At 37.5% G+C, this 19,086-nt stretch overlaps 3 protein-coding genes across 5 annotated transcripts; 2 read left to right on the top strand and 1 right to left on the bottom strand.

The window, feature by feature from the left end:
• The first annotated feature begins 28 nt into the window (after nt 1-28).
• On the top strand, nt 29-1,922 carry LOC105837628 (39S ribosomal protein L40, mitochondrial). 2 transcript variants are annotated; one of them, XM_012682554.3, is made up of 5 exons: nt 29-197; nt 563-646; nt 791-961; nt 1,297-1,495; nt 1,633-1,922. In XM_012682554.3, exons 1-5 carry the CDS (start codon nt 163-165, stop codon nt 1,753-1,755), a joined length of 612 nt encoding a protein of 203 aa, XP_012538008.1. In that variant the 5' UTR covers nt 29-162; the 3' UTR covers nt 1,756-1,922. The 2 variants fall into 2 exon arrangements, with proteins under 2 accessions (XP_012538008.1, XP_012538009.1); XM_012682555.3 differs by having other exon boundaries at nt 75-208.
• Nucleotides 1,809-16,388, bottom strand: LOC105837627. Of its 2 annotated transcripts, none has more exons than XM_036286325.1 (4): nt 16,367-16,388; nt 7,267-7,526; nt 3,612-4,023; nt 1,809-3,419 (listed from the first exon to the last, which is right to left on the bottom strand). In XM_036286325.1, exons 2-4 carry the CDS (start codon nt 7,514-7,516, stop codon nt 2,924-2,926), a joined length of 1,158 nt encoding a protein of 385 aa, XP_036142218.1. In that variant the 5' UTR covers nt 7,517-7,526; nt 16,367-16,388; the 3' UTR covers nt 1,809-2,923. The 2 variants fall into 2 exon arrangements, with proteins under 2 accessions (XP_036142218.1, XP_012538007.2); XM_012682553.3 differs by lacking the exon at nt 16,367-16,388 and adding an exon at nt 9,830-10,160.
• Nucleotides 5,707-18,618, top strand: LOC105837629 (neuroparsin-A). Its single transcript, XM_012682556.3, has 4 exons — nt 5,707-5,832; nt 16,418-16,484; nt 16,576-16,717; nt 17,251-18,618. The coding sequence occupies exons 2-4, from the start codon at nt 16,432-16,434 to the stop codon at nt 17,461-17,463; spliced, it is 408 nt and encodes a 135-aa protein (XP_012538010.1). The 5' UTR covers nt 5,707-5,832; nt 16,418-16,431; the 3' UTR covers nt 17,464-18,618.
• Nucleotides 18,619-19,086: the final 468 nt, after the last annotated feature.

The raw sequence follows: 19,086 nt of genomic DNA on the forward strand, positions 1-19,086 counted from the left end.
CGTGTGGCACGTAGGGATTTTTCAATATCTAGGGAGAATATTGTTAAAACAACACTGCTGTTCTTCTTGTCATTTGCCGGGGGCGACGGGCCGACGGGGTGTTGCGACTTGCGTAATGTTTTTAATATCGGAGTCAACGTGCGAAAAGGTTATCCCACGAGAATGAGCGTCTTGAATTTGTTGCCTGCGTTATCACGGTAATTATGATGTGCGCAATAACATTTTAATTTTATATAAATTATAGTATGAATTTAAATTTTATATGTTAAAATAAATTATTATTAGGTAATAGTTTAAATAATTGAATTTCGATAAGACGACTGCCTTGTCAGCATGACTCGAATATGACTGGAAATTGTACATCAACATTATGATCCGTATTCAGAACGCGCTAACAAAAATGCTAGCGCGTTGTTATCCAATAGAAGAATCTGTATTATAAAAAACATTTTTCTATTGGATAACAACGCGCTAACATTTTTGTTAGCGCGTTCTGAATACGGGCCTATGAGTTTATTACGACTCCTACACAAAAATAAATTTTCTGTCATTTTTCTTGCAGGTTATCCATGCGAGCTATACCTGGCATTCGAAACATATCGACATGCACCGATCCGTTGTACTTCAGAGTCAGCAATGTGCTTTTGTAAGTTATTATTGTAGATTTTTTGCAGTGCACTTATTGTACATATTATAGTATAATTGTATACAATGTATACAACTATACTGTGATATGTACAGTATAGTATACAACTATACTGTAAGCATTTTATTTATTGTTTTTTTGTAGAGGAGAACCATTGAAAAAAAAGAAAAGGCTAGACCCCGCAATCATCAGGGCACGAGAAGAGAGAAGGAAGAAGAAGATAGAAAAGCAAATTCGTCGATTAGAAAAGCAGTCTAAACAACTGAAACCAATCAATGAACTAGAAATACCCTCAAAATTAATAGATGAAAAAGAGTAAGTTTTTTATCTATACTGGGATATTGTATGCGACAATAAAATATCATAAAATAGACTCTTTTAGCATACATAGTCAAAAAAAGGATATTGAGACAAATTAGAGTTGTTCTTTTTAGCTGAAGTTTACAACAGTTTTTCTTTTCTCTTTTCTTTTCTATGTTGAAGAGAAAAAGGAAGAAAGCTGAACGAGACAAGAAATTCAGTTGAAAAGAGCAAACCTATTATATATATGTAAAACAAGTGTAATTGATTAATTGTTTAATCATATTTAATAATAAATAAATAACTTATTCTTATACTGATGATACATTAACTGCCAAAAATGGTTTCAGACAAAGACTACGAAAGCTTCCACCAATATCAGAAAAGGAAGCAGAGTCCAGAATTTTATTGCAAAAAGATTGGAATAGATACAAAACTCAACAGAATTTGGCTAACATCCAAGCAATAGATTCTATCTTTTATTCACAGCAAAGAGCACTCGACGAACTTAGGGCAGAATCAGAGGAATTATATCAAGAAGCGATACAAGTAATTAATTTTACTTAATTTACTCGGGGAATTAAACTGAGCACGATTATTTTTTATGTTATATAATTATAAATAATTTTGCACAAATTTGAATTTATTGCTCCACGATATAAATTTTTGCTTACTTATATTTTCAGATGGATTTCGAGCTTTTACCGTATATGGCAAAAGGTCCGTTAAAAACACCTCCAATAAAAAATTATGACAGCCCTGATGGAGAATATATAAATCTCACTAAAAAATTTGATGGAGAAGAATGAGTGTTTTTGATGCTGCACAAAGGAATGGATTTCACTTTAGGTTTGAAAATATGTACAAATAAACCGTGTATTTCCAACTCGAAATACATTTAACAATGTTACATGAACTCTTAAGAGAATATAAGAAGCGATAGAAGCAAATAAATATTTTAGTATAAGGAGAAAAACTTATTCTTTTTCTTTTGAAAAAGAAAATTTACTGCTTAAGTCAGCAACAAATTACATTAAAAAAAGCATACATTATAAGATATCAATAGCTTCAATGGAATAAAAACTTATTCTATCTGTCATAACTCCTGAGAAAATTAAGTTTTGTTAGACTAGATATCATCTAAAATGTGAAAAGGATTTACTCTATGCAGACATATTTTAATACTATTTGATCTCTCTTAATTGCATTATCATACAGCTTTCAACTTATTTCATTCGCAATTTCTAAAAAACAAATTGTAGCGTGCAAAACGGTACTATTTTAAGTTGTATTAACCCTATGTTGCCCCATGACAATATGTTGCAAAACAATTTTCCATTATTTCAGATTAAAAAAAAAAAGAGAAGGAGGAGTTTGGCACAATTTGTGCCAAACACGCAACAAAAAAAGTACTTTACGAAATATGCATATATAACGCAATTCGCAGTTTTTTTCCGACGAACATTACATTAACGATACATTAACGAAAGATAGTAATATAAAATAAGCGTATTTTCATTCGCCAGTTACATTAAAAATATGAATAACATATCGGTCATGAATTGATCGACTATGTGTATCTCTGGTATGATCCTAAGCTACAATGCTGTTGATCTATATCACAGTAACGTATATCTAAAGGAACATGCATTCCAAGCGAGTTGCGAATGCTCCATATATCGCAAAATATATCTCCTTTACCCTTTGCTGATTCTTTCCTCGAATAATGACGAATGCCTAAGTGTGTCGTTTTAAATCTTTTTTAAACCTTTACACAGAGAAACGAAAAGAATGCCGTAAATCTTTTCGACGCCAATGATGTCGTAAATCCAAATATATATAAAGGACGTCGTAAATCTTCCAAACACGAAATGTCATTCACACACGTCTGCCTCCTCGTCTTCTTCGACTCGTTTCGAGAATCTCGTAAAACTTTCTGGAGGTAATCAAAAGGGCATATTTCTTGACGTCGTTTATTTAATCGAATTTAAGCTCGCGCTTGCACATGGGACATTTGTCGCTGGTCTTCAGGCATTGTCGCAGACAGTCCGCATGGAAGAGATGGTGGCAGGGTGTCACCCTGGCCTTCGTCATGCTACACAGACACACCGCGCACACATCGTCGAACCTCTCGATCTCCTCGAGGGTCGCCTTTCTGTAGCGATTCAACACCTCGCGTTCCCGTCGCAGCACCGCGCCCGAATTCCCCATCAGTTCCTTCCATCGCAGATACACGTTCAGATACGTGGCGGCCATTAGAAACCTCCAAGAGGCCGACGGCAATAGCAGAACGTTGAAGATCGCCGATATGGCGATCGTAAAACAGCGGAGTATTACCGGCGCATAAAGGTTCTCGATGTTCTCCAACGCTTCCAGCTGCAGGAAGCCCAAGATCGTCGGAAACATCTCGACAAAGACCTTCTCCGTCGCCGAATAATAAATCCATGTGATCACCGTATAGATTAAAGAGGGTCTGCAAAATGGGACGTTAAACAATTAAAAGAATACATCAGATATAGGCATCGATTATTTTAAATTGGAATTATTAATTTTTGGCGGGAAAAATATTAGAAAAATTGTACTTATATATTCTTATAATTGTAATATTCTTAATTATTAATAATTAACATTATTATATATGTAGATTTCTAATTAAGTTCCTCACTTATAATGATCGAGGCCTTGCTCCAGTCCAAACACGAGTAGCATGAAAGTCACCGTGACGATAAATGTCACCGCCTTGGTCCACTCGAGCACGATCTTGGTGGCCGACATTGCGAGATGTTTGATCTTGGATCGTTCGGTCAGGGTGACATACGGCGACCAGTCTTCCTTCTGGATCAGCTCCTTAATATAGCTCACGCAGTAGGCTATCACGTTATAAAACATGAGCGTGTACAGGCAGGTCAGTCTCTGCTGCGGCAGCAGCACTTTGTCGGCCAAAATTAGAAATACTATTTGATTCGCCATGACAGAGAGATTGCGCATCTTCAGGAAGAGATTCTCCGCGCGGTCCACCGGCGCGTACAGCCGTCTCAGGAAACGGTTCAAGGGATGCCAAGCTCTCTTCGCTCCACCTTTTAACAATATAACAATTGAAACAAAATTAGAGAGATTATAGAATTTCCTTCGATACAAAATAAGAAGTTATATCTCAATACAGAATACGGGATTTAATTTTACTTCAATATAGAATACAGGATTTAATTTTGTCTCGATATAAAATGAGAGATTTAACTTGGTTTCAGCTTGATTTTGTTTCAATAGAGGATAAGAGGAATTTTGCTCCCAACCTTCAAGAACGTTGATTTAATTAAGAATAGCTGGTAACGTTTACAAACACGAAAGGCGACTCTAAACGGCGCCCTGTACGGGATAGAACGGGACCCTTAATGGTTCTTCGTATAAAGGGGAGAGAGATTAATGCGGTCGTTATGCAACGAAAAAGATCGATGTCCAATCCGAGATTTTTCGTCTCAGTCGCCTTAGAGATATCGGGGATTGGCGTTTATATGATAATTCGAAAACGTTCAACACCGAATTTCAAATATTGGCGTTCGAAGGAGTGATTAACTTTAATTTATACTTTAAGATTACAACGTTGAAGAGAGTTTCTTAATTTATACCTCCAAATTATAACTTATAAAGCGCGGATTCTCGAAAGGCAATTTTTTACTGTTATTGCTCGAGCCGGCGCGGCGCGGCGTGCACCAACCACCGGCATGCCGACGTGATGAAGTAACTAACGCAGATCGATGACTTCAATTTTCATATTGGCCTTATTCGCCTCTATGCAAAAGAAAACTATACGTCTATACATCCGCCATGGCAAAAATCACAGATGATCGAGGCGAGCGTGAAGCCCAGTCGTTCAACCGATAATCACATTTTGAGGATACAAATCGGCCGTGGGGGACGCAAAGGTGCGCAACCTGCCTCCGACCAACTTTAAAAACCGTTTATAGTCGCTACCGTCCTCGTAATTATCGAAGAAGATCAGATCGGTTTAACTTTTGCGCCGGCGAGAGGATGCGGAGGCGAGCAAAAAAGAAACGCGGAGACACGCGACATCTCGTTATTATTAAGCGCAAGAACACATTGATATGCGTTCGTTACGGAGATAGATTTCTCTTCCTCCTCCCCGTTCTCTTCTTCCGTCTCACTCTCTCTCGTCGTCACGCTTGCCTTACGCCTTCGCGAAGAAGAAAGAGAAGCAAAGGACGATAGGAGCCGCGCGTCATCGTGAGTGATTTTCCGGAGGTGGATCCGACTAACGAACGGCAGCGACCAACCCCCGTTGAGGGTTTTACCAGAGGATGACAAGTTACTGAATAACGTGACAGGGCGTGCTTTACGTTAATAAACGTGAACTTGTTGCCAGCTGATGCTGATGAGCGCAAGCGCACGTAAGAAGAAGAGAGGCAGGGAAGAAGATGCAAAGAGAGAGAGAAGAGAAGAGAGAAAGAGAGAGAAAGAGCCTCCCTCGGCCGTTAATTGAGTATAACGTAATTGACGTGGCTTCGATGAATGATCGACTTCATTTTTAGTAACGAGTCCCAGAGAGAGAGCCGGCGAGAGGAGATTTGCATATTAATGGACGTCAGTCAGGACGAGTCACCGACGACATGGCAGCAGGACAAGACAAGGACAGACGCTGAGGATGGCTATGTGAAACTCGCGGGGTTTCACATGGCAACCGAAGGATCACCCATCCCCCGATTGGAGACACCAGGACGGAGGGCCCCCTGCTACCTATAAAACTAACCGCGCTCCGTCTCCGGCCATGCATTGAGCGACTTGGCGTCCACACGATCAGGGATCATCGCCGATTAGAGACGAGACGATACTGTATCCGCGAGCAACGAGAGGACTCCAGGGTTCTTCAGGTGAGTGCGTGACGACATCGTGGATAGACGTGACCTACGGCAATTCCCCGCGAAGTTTGCGTAACGCTACTTCTGCACCACTCGACATATATCCCATTTGAAACAAACGGCTTGGCGCGTATTGCTTGATACTCTTCTGATTTTTTAACTATAATATAGTTAATAATATTATACATTATTATGCACCGAGTACTTTGCTCTAAAGTTCAAATTAATTCCTTCCAATGTGTCGTTGATGTTTAGAGCAAAACATACACTGCTATTATTACTATTATGGGATTTAATGTAGGATTTAAACGCGTGTTAAAGTGAACCTTTTGACTTTTGAAACTCTGTATCTATATCATTAAAGAAAACATTTAATTTTTTTGGAATAGTTTAACAAAAAACAGCTGGTATCTCAGACTGAACGTATCGTATAGCCGCGTTGTTATTACAACACTGATGTAGTATTTAAATACTCGATAAATAAAAAGTAAAGCGTTTACAATTTGATATCCTGTATCAATATTTAAGAAACATTTAATTTTTTAGAATAGCTTAATAAGATTCAGCTTTAGCCAATGTTATCTTAGAGCTGAAGAAAGAACCTCACATTGATTGATAATCTAGTTGTTAGAGATTCATTTTGGAATTGCAAAACATTAAGTATTCTAAAAGGAAAAAGAAATCAGAAGGACCTGAAGTTGCACAGAATAATCATTTTTAGCTTAAAGATGAAATCGGGAAATTAAATATACACAACAAAATATATCAGAGATATCTTGATAGAGATAGCTTGAAAATATCTATATATCAGAATATCATAGTTACATAGAATTGTCAAGATGTCTTAAGAATGTCTTTTAATATATTTTAAAGATACTAAAACATTATGAGGCCTGTTCTTTTCCGCTACACTGCTGCAGTACCCAGCAGAGAAATAATGTTCCAAAAGAGGTCGACATTGGCTCGACGTCTTTTTAATCGTCATTTCTCACTGGGTAGTGCAATAAGTCAAAGTGAGACAAATATATATGGGTCTCATTCTAACTCACTGCCCCAGTGTAGCAGTGCAGCGAAAAAGAACAAGCCTATGATAATTTTATCTCAAATGTGGTATTTGATTTTTATGTTTATTCTTATCTTAAATTCTCGTATTTAAGATAGTCAAAAGTTTATCTTAAGATATGTTGTATAAATTATCCTATTGGTTAATGAAAAACTGTAATACAGACCATATTAAATACAAATGTTCCAAAGATATCTTTTTACAGATTATACGTGATATCAAGTAAGAATGTCCTGCAGAATTCTATGAATATTTGACAATAAGATATCTCAAAATTGATTTAAAATTGTAAGCACAAAGATATCTGTTTATATCCTCAGATATATTTTGCTGTATGGGTAGCTTCGAAGTGGTGAGGTCAGTGTCAGAGTGTCCGTTCGTACCTTTGGCCGCCTCGGCGAGAGTCTTAAGGGTCGGAACCGGGTACCTGTAATTCGCGCTTAAAACGACCGGCAGGACGAGGGCTGAGTACAGGACCGGCGCAGGCGACGGTAGAAGCGGCAGCGGGCCGCGTGGGCAATAGGGCAGAAGGAGAACCGCGCTCAGAAGACAGACGCTTTGCGCCGTTTTCTCCTTGTCGACCGTCAGCGAGTTCGCGCGAACGCGACGCCTCACGCGTGCTATCATCCCCATCTCGACGATCCTGAAATTAAACAACGAGAATATAAAATTCTTTTGTCAATGTTACCTTTCGAAGTTGCATAGGTTTCTTTAGCCTATCTCGATTTTATTATAAAAACACGCGAAACATATACAATAATTTTCTTAATTTCTGTATAATATAATTATATCCATGATCTGATTCGCGTAGCTTATTTATTATTTTAAGAATCGGTAATCGTATACGTCACTTTTAACGTTCTGAATAACAAAAACGCTAATCAAATACTGATTTATTCTCAATTTGTCTCATTTTTCTTGCGAAAAAGTTCCATCCAATTTCAAATATTAAATCCAAAGATTATTATACAATTTTAAAATTTAATTTTTTTAATGTTTTGTTAATTTGTTAATTAAAATTGTTCTTTTCGTTGGTATAGTTTCGCACGTCATGTAGCATCTGTGACGACATCGAAAGATACATGCGATTAAGCAATAAAAATTGTGCAACAGATTAAATGTTGTACTCTCCGATATTTTATTACACTATTAACTATTAACTATTAACATGTCAATCGCGAGTTTGCGAAGTCTGCTAATTGTTTAATGATAAGATCGAAATTCTGAAGGTAAATTGTTTAGGTAAAAACTCGATCAGCGTGCCGCCAGAAATCGTTCGCATCATCGCTCTTGGCAACTCGTCTACGTAAATCCTCACGTTCTTCTGCATCACGCCGCTTCTCTATATCGGACGCACTTCAAACTATTTCTAACCGCGAGAAGCTCTCTTCTCACAAAGATTTGCGCCTTCTCTTTCTTTCTCTCTTGAGAAAAGAGAGAGAAAAGCTATATTTCCGTTTTGCTCCTACGGTTTACCGTACCAATCATTCTGTTTCTCTATCTTTGTATGTTTATCCACAGTCTGGTATGCGTTACTTATTTGTTACTGTTTAAATTAGGAACTGTATATTTTTGACGTGCAGCAATGATGGTAATCAAATAGTCATTTTTCTTCTAATCAATTTATTCTGGATACCCGAGAATCCATCTAATTTTCCTAGCGAAGAAGTATTTAATTTCAAGAATCATATTAGGATTATTAGATATTATAACATTGTAGAACTCTATTTCTGAAGTATTAATTAATTAATTAATTGAGATTTTTCTTTATCTTCGTAAACTTTCGCACATTCGCGATGACGTAGACCGTCAAAAGACACGCGATGTCAGATGATTCGGTAAGGTATATAGCACTAGTGTGTAAAACTTCGGAGGCAACGTGGCACATTTGGCACAAATTTCATTTTGCGGAAATCGCATTTTGCGATTGACACAATAATGTTTTGGTTGTGTCAACAGTTGATAGTAAACATGTTTTTTCAACTTCCGATGAAAATCTAAAAACAAAAGCACGTGCATCGAGAAAATATCAAACTTAATTCATCAATAGATGATGTATTTTCCATGCACGAATAAAAGTTGCTCCTGAATCTTATAACAAAAATATGAGAAGTAGGTACAATTTTAATTTTAATTTCGAATTTTAGCGATAAATTTGATTCTCTTGCTATTTTTAATTTATATTCTTTTTAATTTATTTCACAACACAATGTTTGCCTAAGAAAGTATTTAAAAATAGAGATTTAAAAAAATGTTAAAAACAATTTGTTTCATATTTTCAAAAAAATATTAAATTAGAGGTGAAAATATGGATCATATGTGACAAAGCATATTTAGTGCCAAACGTGCCTTATTTGATTGTTGCTGCATAGTTCTACATTGAAGATGATCTGTGTAAGAAGTAAATAAGACGCAGAATCAGATGCCGCATTTAGCTCAAACCACGCGATGAGAATCTTTAAATATGTAATCATCACAGGCCCGAAGCAATCGGTCATACGATTTGTTTGCCTCATTCGAAATACGTGTTTTTATTTTTATTAAATTTTTTCGTTGAATTAATTATCATTAAATGACTCTCCATTCGTTTCTAATTATAATTTTTTTTCCATCATATATTAAAATTCAAATTAAATTAAACTATACTTATCTATACGATAGAAAAAAAAAAGTGGAACTTGCCTACACTATACAGTCATATAATTGTAAAATAATGTAATATAATGTAATATCTTTTTAGTATTTAATTCTATTTTCATTGTGATCTTATAATAAGACAGCATTTAACGTCAAAAGCTTTTAAAGAATAAAATTACGTTTAAGATCAAAATATATGACTTAGTACAATTGATGCTTCATTGATATTTATGTCTACAAAGCATAACTTGATTGCTAGAATTAGAGTCGATTGAGTGAGTAAATGTCAATGGTATTCCAGCTACTCACTCTCAAACGATGACGAAGGGTGCGTCCACCCTTTACAAGAAAATTGCGAATCAAAAATCTTTTTTTCTCTTTCTCTCTCTCTCTCTCTCTTGAACTCTCTTGAACTCTCTTGAAACTTCGTAGCCCTTCAATATTATTGAAATTTAAGATATTTTCGATAAGTGTGGAGTCTTTGCGGAGTCTCACTTGGAACAAATTTGCCGCTGCAGTTTGTTCGATCGCACACGTCCAAAACGAATGCTAACTGGTACGATACTGAACGTTCAGTCGGTCTTTGTACCAGCAGAGCAACGAAACAAGATGATATGTGTGCGTGAGTACATACATGTGACAGAAAATGAGAGCAAGAGAGAAAAAGAGAGAGAGAGAGAGAGAGAGAGAGAGAGAGAGAGATTGAGGGTGGAGGAGGGATGGGATATACATATAGAAGGGTAGAAGAGAAAAGAGATATGATGATCAGAATCAAAGAAAACAAGAAACAGATGGAACAAAGAGAGGAGGAATAAGACGTTCAACAGTGCAGAGGAGGATGCATAAAAATAAGTAGAAGAGGTAAAGAGAGGCTGGATGGATGGGGCGAGAGACGGATAGGGCGAACGGAGAGAAAGAAGGGTAGACGACGGAGTGGAGGAGACAAGAGGGTGAGATAGGCCAGAGGGAGAGATAATTTGGCATCTGTGTCGAGCAACGCAAATCAGCTATTCTTAGCAGGCGCGATGTCGTGTCTCATCGCACGCGTTTTCCGAACACGGATTTTCTCTCACGGATCGCTGCGGCATCCGGCTGAATGGAAAACGCGCAGCTCTGTGAAATCATTCGCGGTTTCCAGCTAGTGTAAGGATTAAATTGAGCGAATTGATGATTCGTGAAAATCGAGCTGACTTGGACTTCCTTGTCGCCTGTCACCTATATTTTACAATCTAGCCGAACGAATTAAAGATTATTATTTCCTGAAGTGAACAATTTTGCGTCAAATAATTATGATGCTTGACTTCTCTGTCGCAAAATAATTCCATAAACATCTTACACGTCGTAAATATTAAATTTTACAATTTTATGGAAATTCTATTATCTTGATTTTTCCACCATTATAAATATTGATATCACTCGTAAAATAATGATATTAAAATTTATGCACTCGCATAAGGTAATGAATCTATGAATAAGGCACGAAATTATTAACGCGCAGAATGAATCTATAAATAAGATGCGAAATTATTTCTGGCGGAATTTCAAGGGTTAATCACCGTGAAAAATTCAATAAGAATTCCACGTGGCGAGTTTCATATTGTCTGGCAATACGCGTCATTCACTACTTTCGCAGAAGGCACGATTTTAGCCGGTGACTCTTCTACTCTTCTACTTTCTAGTACCGGTGACCACGAAAATATCGATTCATACGACCACGTGAGATTAGTTCCGGTGCAACACTGTGCCATGAAAATAAACAGCGGGATTTATATTGTTTCTTAAAGATCGTGGGTTGTATTTGCGCGCCGCATTCCGGTTCTTATTTATTTGATACGAAGATTTACGCTCGTATGGAAGAAGGATGTACGTGTCACATGTCAAAGTATTTTTAAAAATATATTATAAAATGTTACAATTTAAAATTGCTGCAAATTGTTCTGTTATTACATTTAAATCTATATTTGTGAGATTTCGACATAATTCTCTATCATCGGCTTAAAAGTTATTTCTTTTTTTTTTTACTCTTGATTCCTGTATGTAAAATCATGTTTCGTGGTACTTATTACTTGTAGTAGTAAAATTTCTTGTTGTTGATACGAAGAAAAGAACCTAAGAAGCCTGCAGTTTTATATTTCGATAACTTTCAGCTGATATTGCAGAATAAACTTCCAACGGAGTCATGTTTAACGCGCGCGCACTGACTCCTTAGGAAAATTTACTTTAAATGAAGTTAAAGTTTTTAAAATTACCTTACAAATCTAAAAGTTTACTAAAGAAATTTTTAGGTAATTTAAGGTATGTAAAGGGTTAACCTAAAGCAATTCAAGCCTTTTCCCAAGGGTACAACTCGAAGATTTCTTTTGAAATCGATACAGCTAAAAATCGAAAATCGGATTTCGATAACTCGATAACTCTGCTTCACGTGTCATTGACCCGATTCTCGCGGCACGGTATGTTTTCACTCATCGAGAGGGAATCGGCCAGCCGCCGCCGTCTGGGAGGCTAATTTTACGCCGTCTCTCTCTCAGGCGGAGTTTAGAAAGACTCGCGGTTCGACGCAATGACCCACAATGAGAAGATATAGCACGTCCGCAAATAATCTACCGTCTCTCTTTTGTGAAGCCCTCCGCGCCCCGAAAAAAAAGTGTTCCTCCCTCATTCTTCTCGCTCTCGTGTCACGGGAAACAAAAAGGCGCCGAACCGAACGTAGCCGGTTTTCCGCGCGAGAGGAAAATATTGTGGCGCAAGACGCCGCGCCGCCACCAAGCGCCGTATATCTCTCTTTCTTTCTCTCTCTCTCTCTCTCTCTCTCTCTCTCCTCTCTCTCTCTCTCTCTCTCTCTCTCTCTCTCTCTCTCTCTCTCTCTCTCTTTATAAATAACGATTCATCATCATCATCATCTCTTTCTCTCTGTGCATTTCCATTAATCGTATTTTAATTACGATTCTCTGAAGAAACACGCCGATTGCGCAAACCCGCCGTCGAGATACACGATATTAGAACGGCTAGATGCGCTGACACGAATAACAAATGGTCGCGAAAAATAATGACGGTGCGCGTTCAGGATCACACAGCGCGAGCGTGCATCTTTCTGAGACGGTCCAGAGGGAAAAGGCGCGATAACTGCGGGATTAGAAGGTCGAATCAGTGTTGTGGCATCGTATTTATTGCGCTTTTAGAGGGGCCAAAGTCTCCTTGCAATATTTATATAACAACAAGTGAGATTATTTTAGTCCGAAAATAATGACCCATAAACATATTTAGATAAGATTGCGACATAATTGTGCGGCAAAATAATAGATAAGGAAGGTTGCGCAAGACAAAATATAAATTATAAAAATATAGAAACGAAATGCATGATGAGATAATGAAATAGAACAATAATTTGTTGTTACGCCCACGCGCGTTCACCCGAAAAGAAAGAAAAGAAGCTAAAAGACAAAGGAGGCCGCGAGATTTGCCGAGTATCAATGCTGAGTCAGCCTGCGCAGTTTCCTTGTTTATGAACGGATGTTTGTGGGTAGTCGCGGGAGGAAAGAAGGGAAGCCTTGTTCGATGGAAAGTGGATCATGTGCAGGCCACGTAAAGTGTTTGTGTTTATTATTAGCACAATCGGACAGAATATAGCAGAGCAGATCTGCTTTCTCCCCTCCCCCCCCCCCCGAAAGAAGAAATGGCGCGCCATTTCGGCCGACGAACCCAGGGAGGATTTAAAAATCCACCTCCATTTAGCGCTAGGGTGATCCCTCAACGTCGGAATTTTCAGCCACGATCGCGCGAAGGCGTATACGCCTGTCAATACGAACTAGGACTTTTCGTCATAGCTGTCCGTTATTAATTCGAAATTCCGTGTATTATCAAAATTCGCGTTGAACGCGTGATAGTCCAGGAAAAAAAAGATCTGGCAAATTGATAAGCAAAAAAAAATTAAAAAACGACTAGTTTTATCACGTACGCTATCGCGAATAAATTATCTATTACGCATACCGAAATATAAACAAATATCGTTATAACATGCATAACAAATATCGTTAATTAAAATTTCCCCTTATCTCATCTTCACCGCGCCGGGAAATCACGGAATATTTCTGGCGTCCGACTTTCTCTCTCCTCGGTAGCCTTTAATTTTTCCTGTACGCGGACCTCTTCACCGCCATTCTGTCTAAGTTTCTAGCAGGTTAAATTTCAGTGGCGAAAGAAAGGACATGCAGTTGGAAAATTTCTTTGCCAGGGGGGTTCCGAGCTGCGTCGGTATTCGGCTGCCCTTTCGCCCCTACGTTTATCGATAAATCGCCGGTTCACGTTGGTAGTCTTTGCCCCCGTGAAGTCACGGCGGCTGCGGCTAAACCGTTTCGCTAAATGCAGAGTGGGGACCATCGTGACGATGTGGGACATCAGTTTTACCCGTTTAATTCGCGCGACGAGTCGCCGGCACGAACGCTTTTCCGCGGTCGCGTCGGGCTGCAATATTATCATCCTCATCTTCATCCTCATCATTGTCATCAGCATCATTACCGTTATCGTCATTACTATGTTTTTGTTCGATACGTTTTCTTTTCGACACGACGTTTCTGTAGAATAAATGAGACAGTCGTGAATCCGTACGAAAATAAATGTTAGAACATTATAAAAGATTCCATTTCACAATAGAGAGAATCATGTTACAGTCTTCAGGCTCACGTTTAATAGCCGAACCTCACGAAGTGCCTATAATGTCAGACACTGAAATGTTCATGATCTCGTGTGTTTGTGTTTCGGCGAATCTGTTGAGATCCATGCATTCTTAACTCTTCATTCCTGGACGTATGTCATAACTTACATGCGACCTTCTGGCAATTGGAGCATTCCTCTCTTATCCAGACGCAATTATATACGTGCGTTTTCTCAAATGCACTGTTTTGCAACAAATTACTCGTATAATATACTTTGGTACTCGAAGGATAGAGAAAGAAAGATAGAGGAGCGAAAGATCTTTCGCACATGCTCGCGCTGCAAATGTATACTACAACTAGTGGTAATAACAAATCGATTCTGCAGTATTGATGATATCTCTTCTTCAATATTTCGTGGATGCCCGATATTCTTGTGCTGAAGTGTCAGATTGCTGCGTATAATGTCAAGACGCTGAGGCGAGGTGATTGAACTCGGTAAATGGAAAGATAATCCGCATGTGACATTGTGATAATCGGAATTTACGAGAACATTATTAATTATTATTCTAAACACAAAACTCTTCAACAAAAAGCAAATGACTTTTGTTATTATCAATGATCCTTTTATAATCTTTAACTTATTAACTTTTTTTCTTAAATTAAAAATTTTATCTGGGCGAATTTATATTGTTAAATTAACTGACTGCTAATTTCGGCTTTTGATTGATACATCGGACTATATAAAATAGCTTATCAGGACATTTATTTGAATTTCTTATTGAAACATGTAGAAAATTTATATTAGCTGCTAAGTTTTCGAACTGATGTATTCTGAGGACATAAGATACAATTGCATTGTAAAAACCGTAATTTTGTATTTTTCCAGTGTTGTAAGGTTATTATAATTTAACTTGAAAAGAACCTGAATTAGAGGTTGAAACGTAGTTACACTCATATCAATAAACTTGGTCAGTCAGGTCGACGAAATAAAATTGTTAAGCTGATTATTTAAAAAATTATAAAATAAAATTATAAAGATTATAAAAATAAAAGTACATTCCTGCATAAAAACAATATTTTTTGTTACTTAATATAATTAATACTATAACTTAATTTACAAATAATATTAAATATATTTGATGATCGATATTGTAATTATGTTGATAATCTGACTTAAATAAATTGTATGACTTTTTAATTTAATATAAATAAAGCTTCTCAAAATTAAGTTTTACTTTAACTTGAGTTAAATTAATCTTAACGTAACTTTAACTGAGTTAGTTTTTTATTTATGTATCTTTTAACTAAGCTAATTTTATAATCCATTACTTTAATTTAATTTTAATAAAGAGGGGAAAAGCTAAACTGCCCGAATCAAAGATGACTGGAATTGTATACGGAATAAATTGTCAGAATTGTGATCAAATTTACATAGGACAAACCAAACAACATCTGGAAACTAGAATTAAAGAAATATAAAAAGTCCTTCGAGCAACCATTATGTTATTACTAACCATCGCCTATCGCTTAATCATGAATTTGATTGATCTAAACCTGTTATATTACATAAAGAAAGAAACAGGAGAAGGAGAAAGATTGCAGAAATGTTCTTTATCAAGAAGTCTAATAATAATATTATATAATTTACAAAAAGACACAAAAAATGCAGTATATAATAGAATAATAAGTTTGATCTAATAGTTTTTAATATTTAGTGTTATTATTTATTTATTTAAGTATCCAACGTTTTTAATTTGACTTTACATTTATTTTGTATTTGCCTTCCTCTTTGTCTATGTATTTGTGTAATATTTGCTGTTTCTAAAATATGACTTTCAATTCTGTCATCGATCTCATTCCACTGTCAGACATTACGAATTTTAGACGTGCCTTCCAATACGAATTGCTAATAACCAACCTTTGCAAAACAATTTTTATAATCACATTTACCGTTTTTATATTATCGAAGGTAATATACTAATTATTGTCACATTTCAAACAACTTTGTAACATCTTAAGAACGTCAACTAATAGCTGTAACTTGTATAATCTTCGCTTATTGTAGACCTACTTGATAAGGACCAGAACGTTGTTGATTTCCAACCTTAATAAAATCATCCCAGAATGGGTCATCTTAAGAATCAAACTGTGAATTGATTTAATTTGATTTAATTAAAAAAATATATTAACTTACCCAACCCTGCTAATTTTAAACACGGCGATTTACGCGTCGTCTCTGTTTCAGATCGGCGGATCACCATGCTTATCTTCCAACTCACTCACGCGATCGTTTTTCTGGCCGCGATCTTCCTGTAAGCTTTAGAAACGGTGTAACAGAGTGATAACTGAAATCTTATGCGGATACATATGTTACAATTAACGTGAATTAACGTGGTATTCCAGGATCGACAAGTGCCAAGCGCATCCGGCGATCGCACAACGATATCAGGCACTATCACTGTGCAGGCCCTGCGGCGATCAGTGTGATCAATGCGAGTATGGTACTACTATATCAACCCTCTGCGGCGTCAAGGAATGTCTAAAGGTAAGTAAACGCCAATTAACGATTGCACAATAACACGATTAACTGCAGAAAATTATCCATCGTATCATCCTAGAATTCAAGCTCTGCGATAAAGTCGAGTACAATTTTAATTCTATTTTTATTTGAAAATAAAACGGTATCTTCTGTCACTGTCAGCTTTCGGAATATAAATGACCCAATGACACTGTCCCAAATACTGGAAATTCGATCTTAAATGCTTTTTCTTGAATACATAAGTTATATTATTACACAATTATATTTAATTTTATTTGACTTTTTAAAAAGCTTATTGTTATAATATTTTTTATAATATTTAAAAGTAAAATTTTAATCTTTTAATTTAACAAAATTTAAGATTGAATTTCCAGTATTTAGGACACTGTCAGTAATTGAGCCATTTACTCTTCTACAATTTTTATTTAACATAAAATTTGACATAAAGTTAAACAAATGCGTTTTATCTTTATCCTCATCAATTGAATACGAAAGTCCAACGAAAACCGTCTTATTGGCGTTGATTTGACCGACTGTAGGGTCCCGGGGAAAGATGCGGCGGTCCAAGCGAAATCGAGGGTGTGTGCGGCGACGGAATGATGTGCAACCATTGCAACAAGTGCATTGGCTGCAGCTCGGTCAACTTCAAGTGCAAAACGGACGACTACTGTCTGCCCCATCTGATCACGGATCAGGACACGCGGAGCATCCGGTATCCAGACATATTCAACAGATTCTCCATCGACAAGTAAACGGAAACCCAACGCAATCCCTGGATGGACGAAAAGGATGGATGAGACGACGAGAATGTGCGAGGAGCGAATGTGAAACGAGGAAGGCGGATATATATTAGTGATTTTCCGAATTATTTATTGCATTTCACGATGTAATCCCATTAGGTATCCACGATTGTGATAGATAGCTCATCGGAGCCCGTCTCTACAACCCTGCTCCTTCCTCCCTCCCCCCTTTCCGCGAGATGACGGTGCCCATGTTCGTGTATAATGGCATTTCTGTGATTTCTTTTAATTACGTTTTATCCCGTTTCTTTGGACACGCACGTTTCGACAAAACGCGTGCCCGTGTCCGCGAGCTTAGCGATGCGTGCGTCGCCGGCTAGATTGATCTCGTGAGATGTTCGATGAATCATCGCGCGTGATTCTTGGCTGTGATTCGCGCCTCTCGCCGAGTCAGCGAGGGGCGGCCGACGGGGTCCTCGATGTGTTTTCTCACGCAGGAAACACCGAAAAGGCTGGATCTTTACCGAAAGAGAGAGAGAGAGAGAGAGAGAGAGAAAGAGAATGTGTGTGTGTGCGTCAAAGAGCGGCATGGTGCTGTATGGAAGAAGAAAATGACGTTAGCGACGAAATGAGCGAGGAAGATACAAAAGGCCCCTCTTCTCCCCCTCCACCTCCTCCACCTCCTCCTCCTCCTTCTCCTCCTCCTCCTACCATCCCATGAAACAGTCGTAATATCGTCAATATAATCTTTGACATTCCGATTTGACATTTCGATTATATATGAAAGCTATGCCGACTACACTTCGCATTTATCTTAATATTTATTTCAACGTCGATTTGTTTAGTTTTTAAGGAGTGTCGCGGGGAAAAGCGGGAGATCTCTCCCGTTTAAAGCGCGCTCGCTTGGATATCGATATCGTCAACACATTGCCCCTCACTAACGGACTGTTACTAATATTTATTAACAAAGACACATAGAGAATATAGTTAATATAGTTAATTGAACTTTTTTCACCGGTACTTCTCTCGCGCCGATTAGTCTGTAGGCGCATTCGGGAACGGCGTTACCTTACGCAGCTCTCGATATTCCTGCGGAGACCGGACGTGAATCTTTCGGCGAACGCCGTCCTATGTAACAGACTACAAAATAAAACTGGTTGCATTCATGCGCGCGTCATTGACGTTATACCTTCCCTCATCCCGAATTAATTTGTTTATCCGCGATCTTAAACGGGACCATTCCGCTCACGAGATGAAATTGTTTCTCTATGATGATGACGTATGAAAATAAAACAAAACGGCTTGTTTATGTCGAACAGAAATAACTCTTACTTTTACCAATAAAAGTGTTCTTCCGTATTTTCTAGACTCGTCAGTATCTTCTGCTGTTTTATTTTAATTATACTTTTTGATTATATTTGTTGGCGTATCATTTTAAAACAAACTTTTTTTAAGAAAAACTCGATGTTGAGTCACAAACGCATGTTTGATTAAATTAATTAAGATTAAATATTATAAAGCATCTTGTAGACTGAAGACACGTCTTTCCTATAATCAAGTGCTGCCATCCAGAAATACTGGTGAACTGCTTTACTGGTGAACTGCTTTACTGGTGAACTCGTCGGATAACGCATT

Source organism: Monomorium pharaonis, chromosome 4, assembly GCF_013373865.1.
Source record: "Monomorium pharaonis isolate MP-MQ-018 chromosome 4, ASM1337386v2, whole genome shotgun sequence".
Taxonomy (NCBI): Eukaryota; Metazoa; Arthropoda; class Insecta; order Hymenoptera; family Formicidae; genus Monomorium; species Monomorium pharaonis.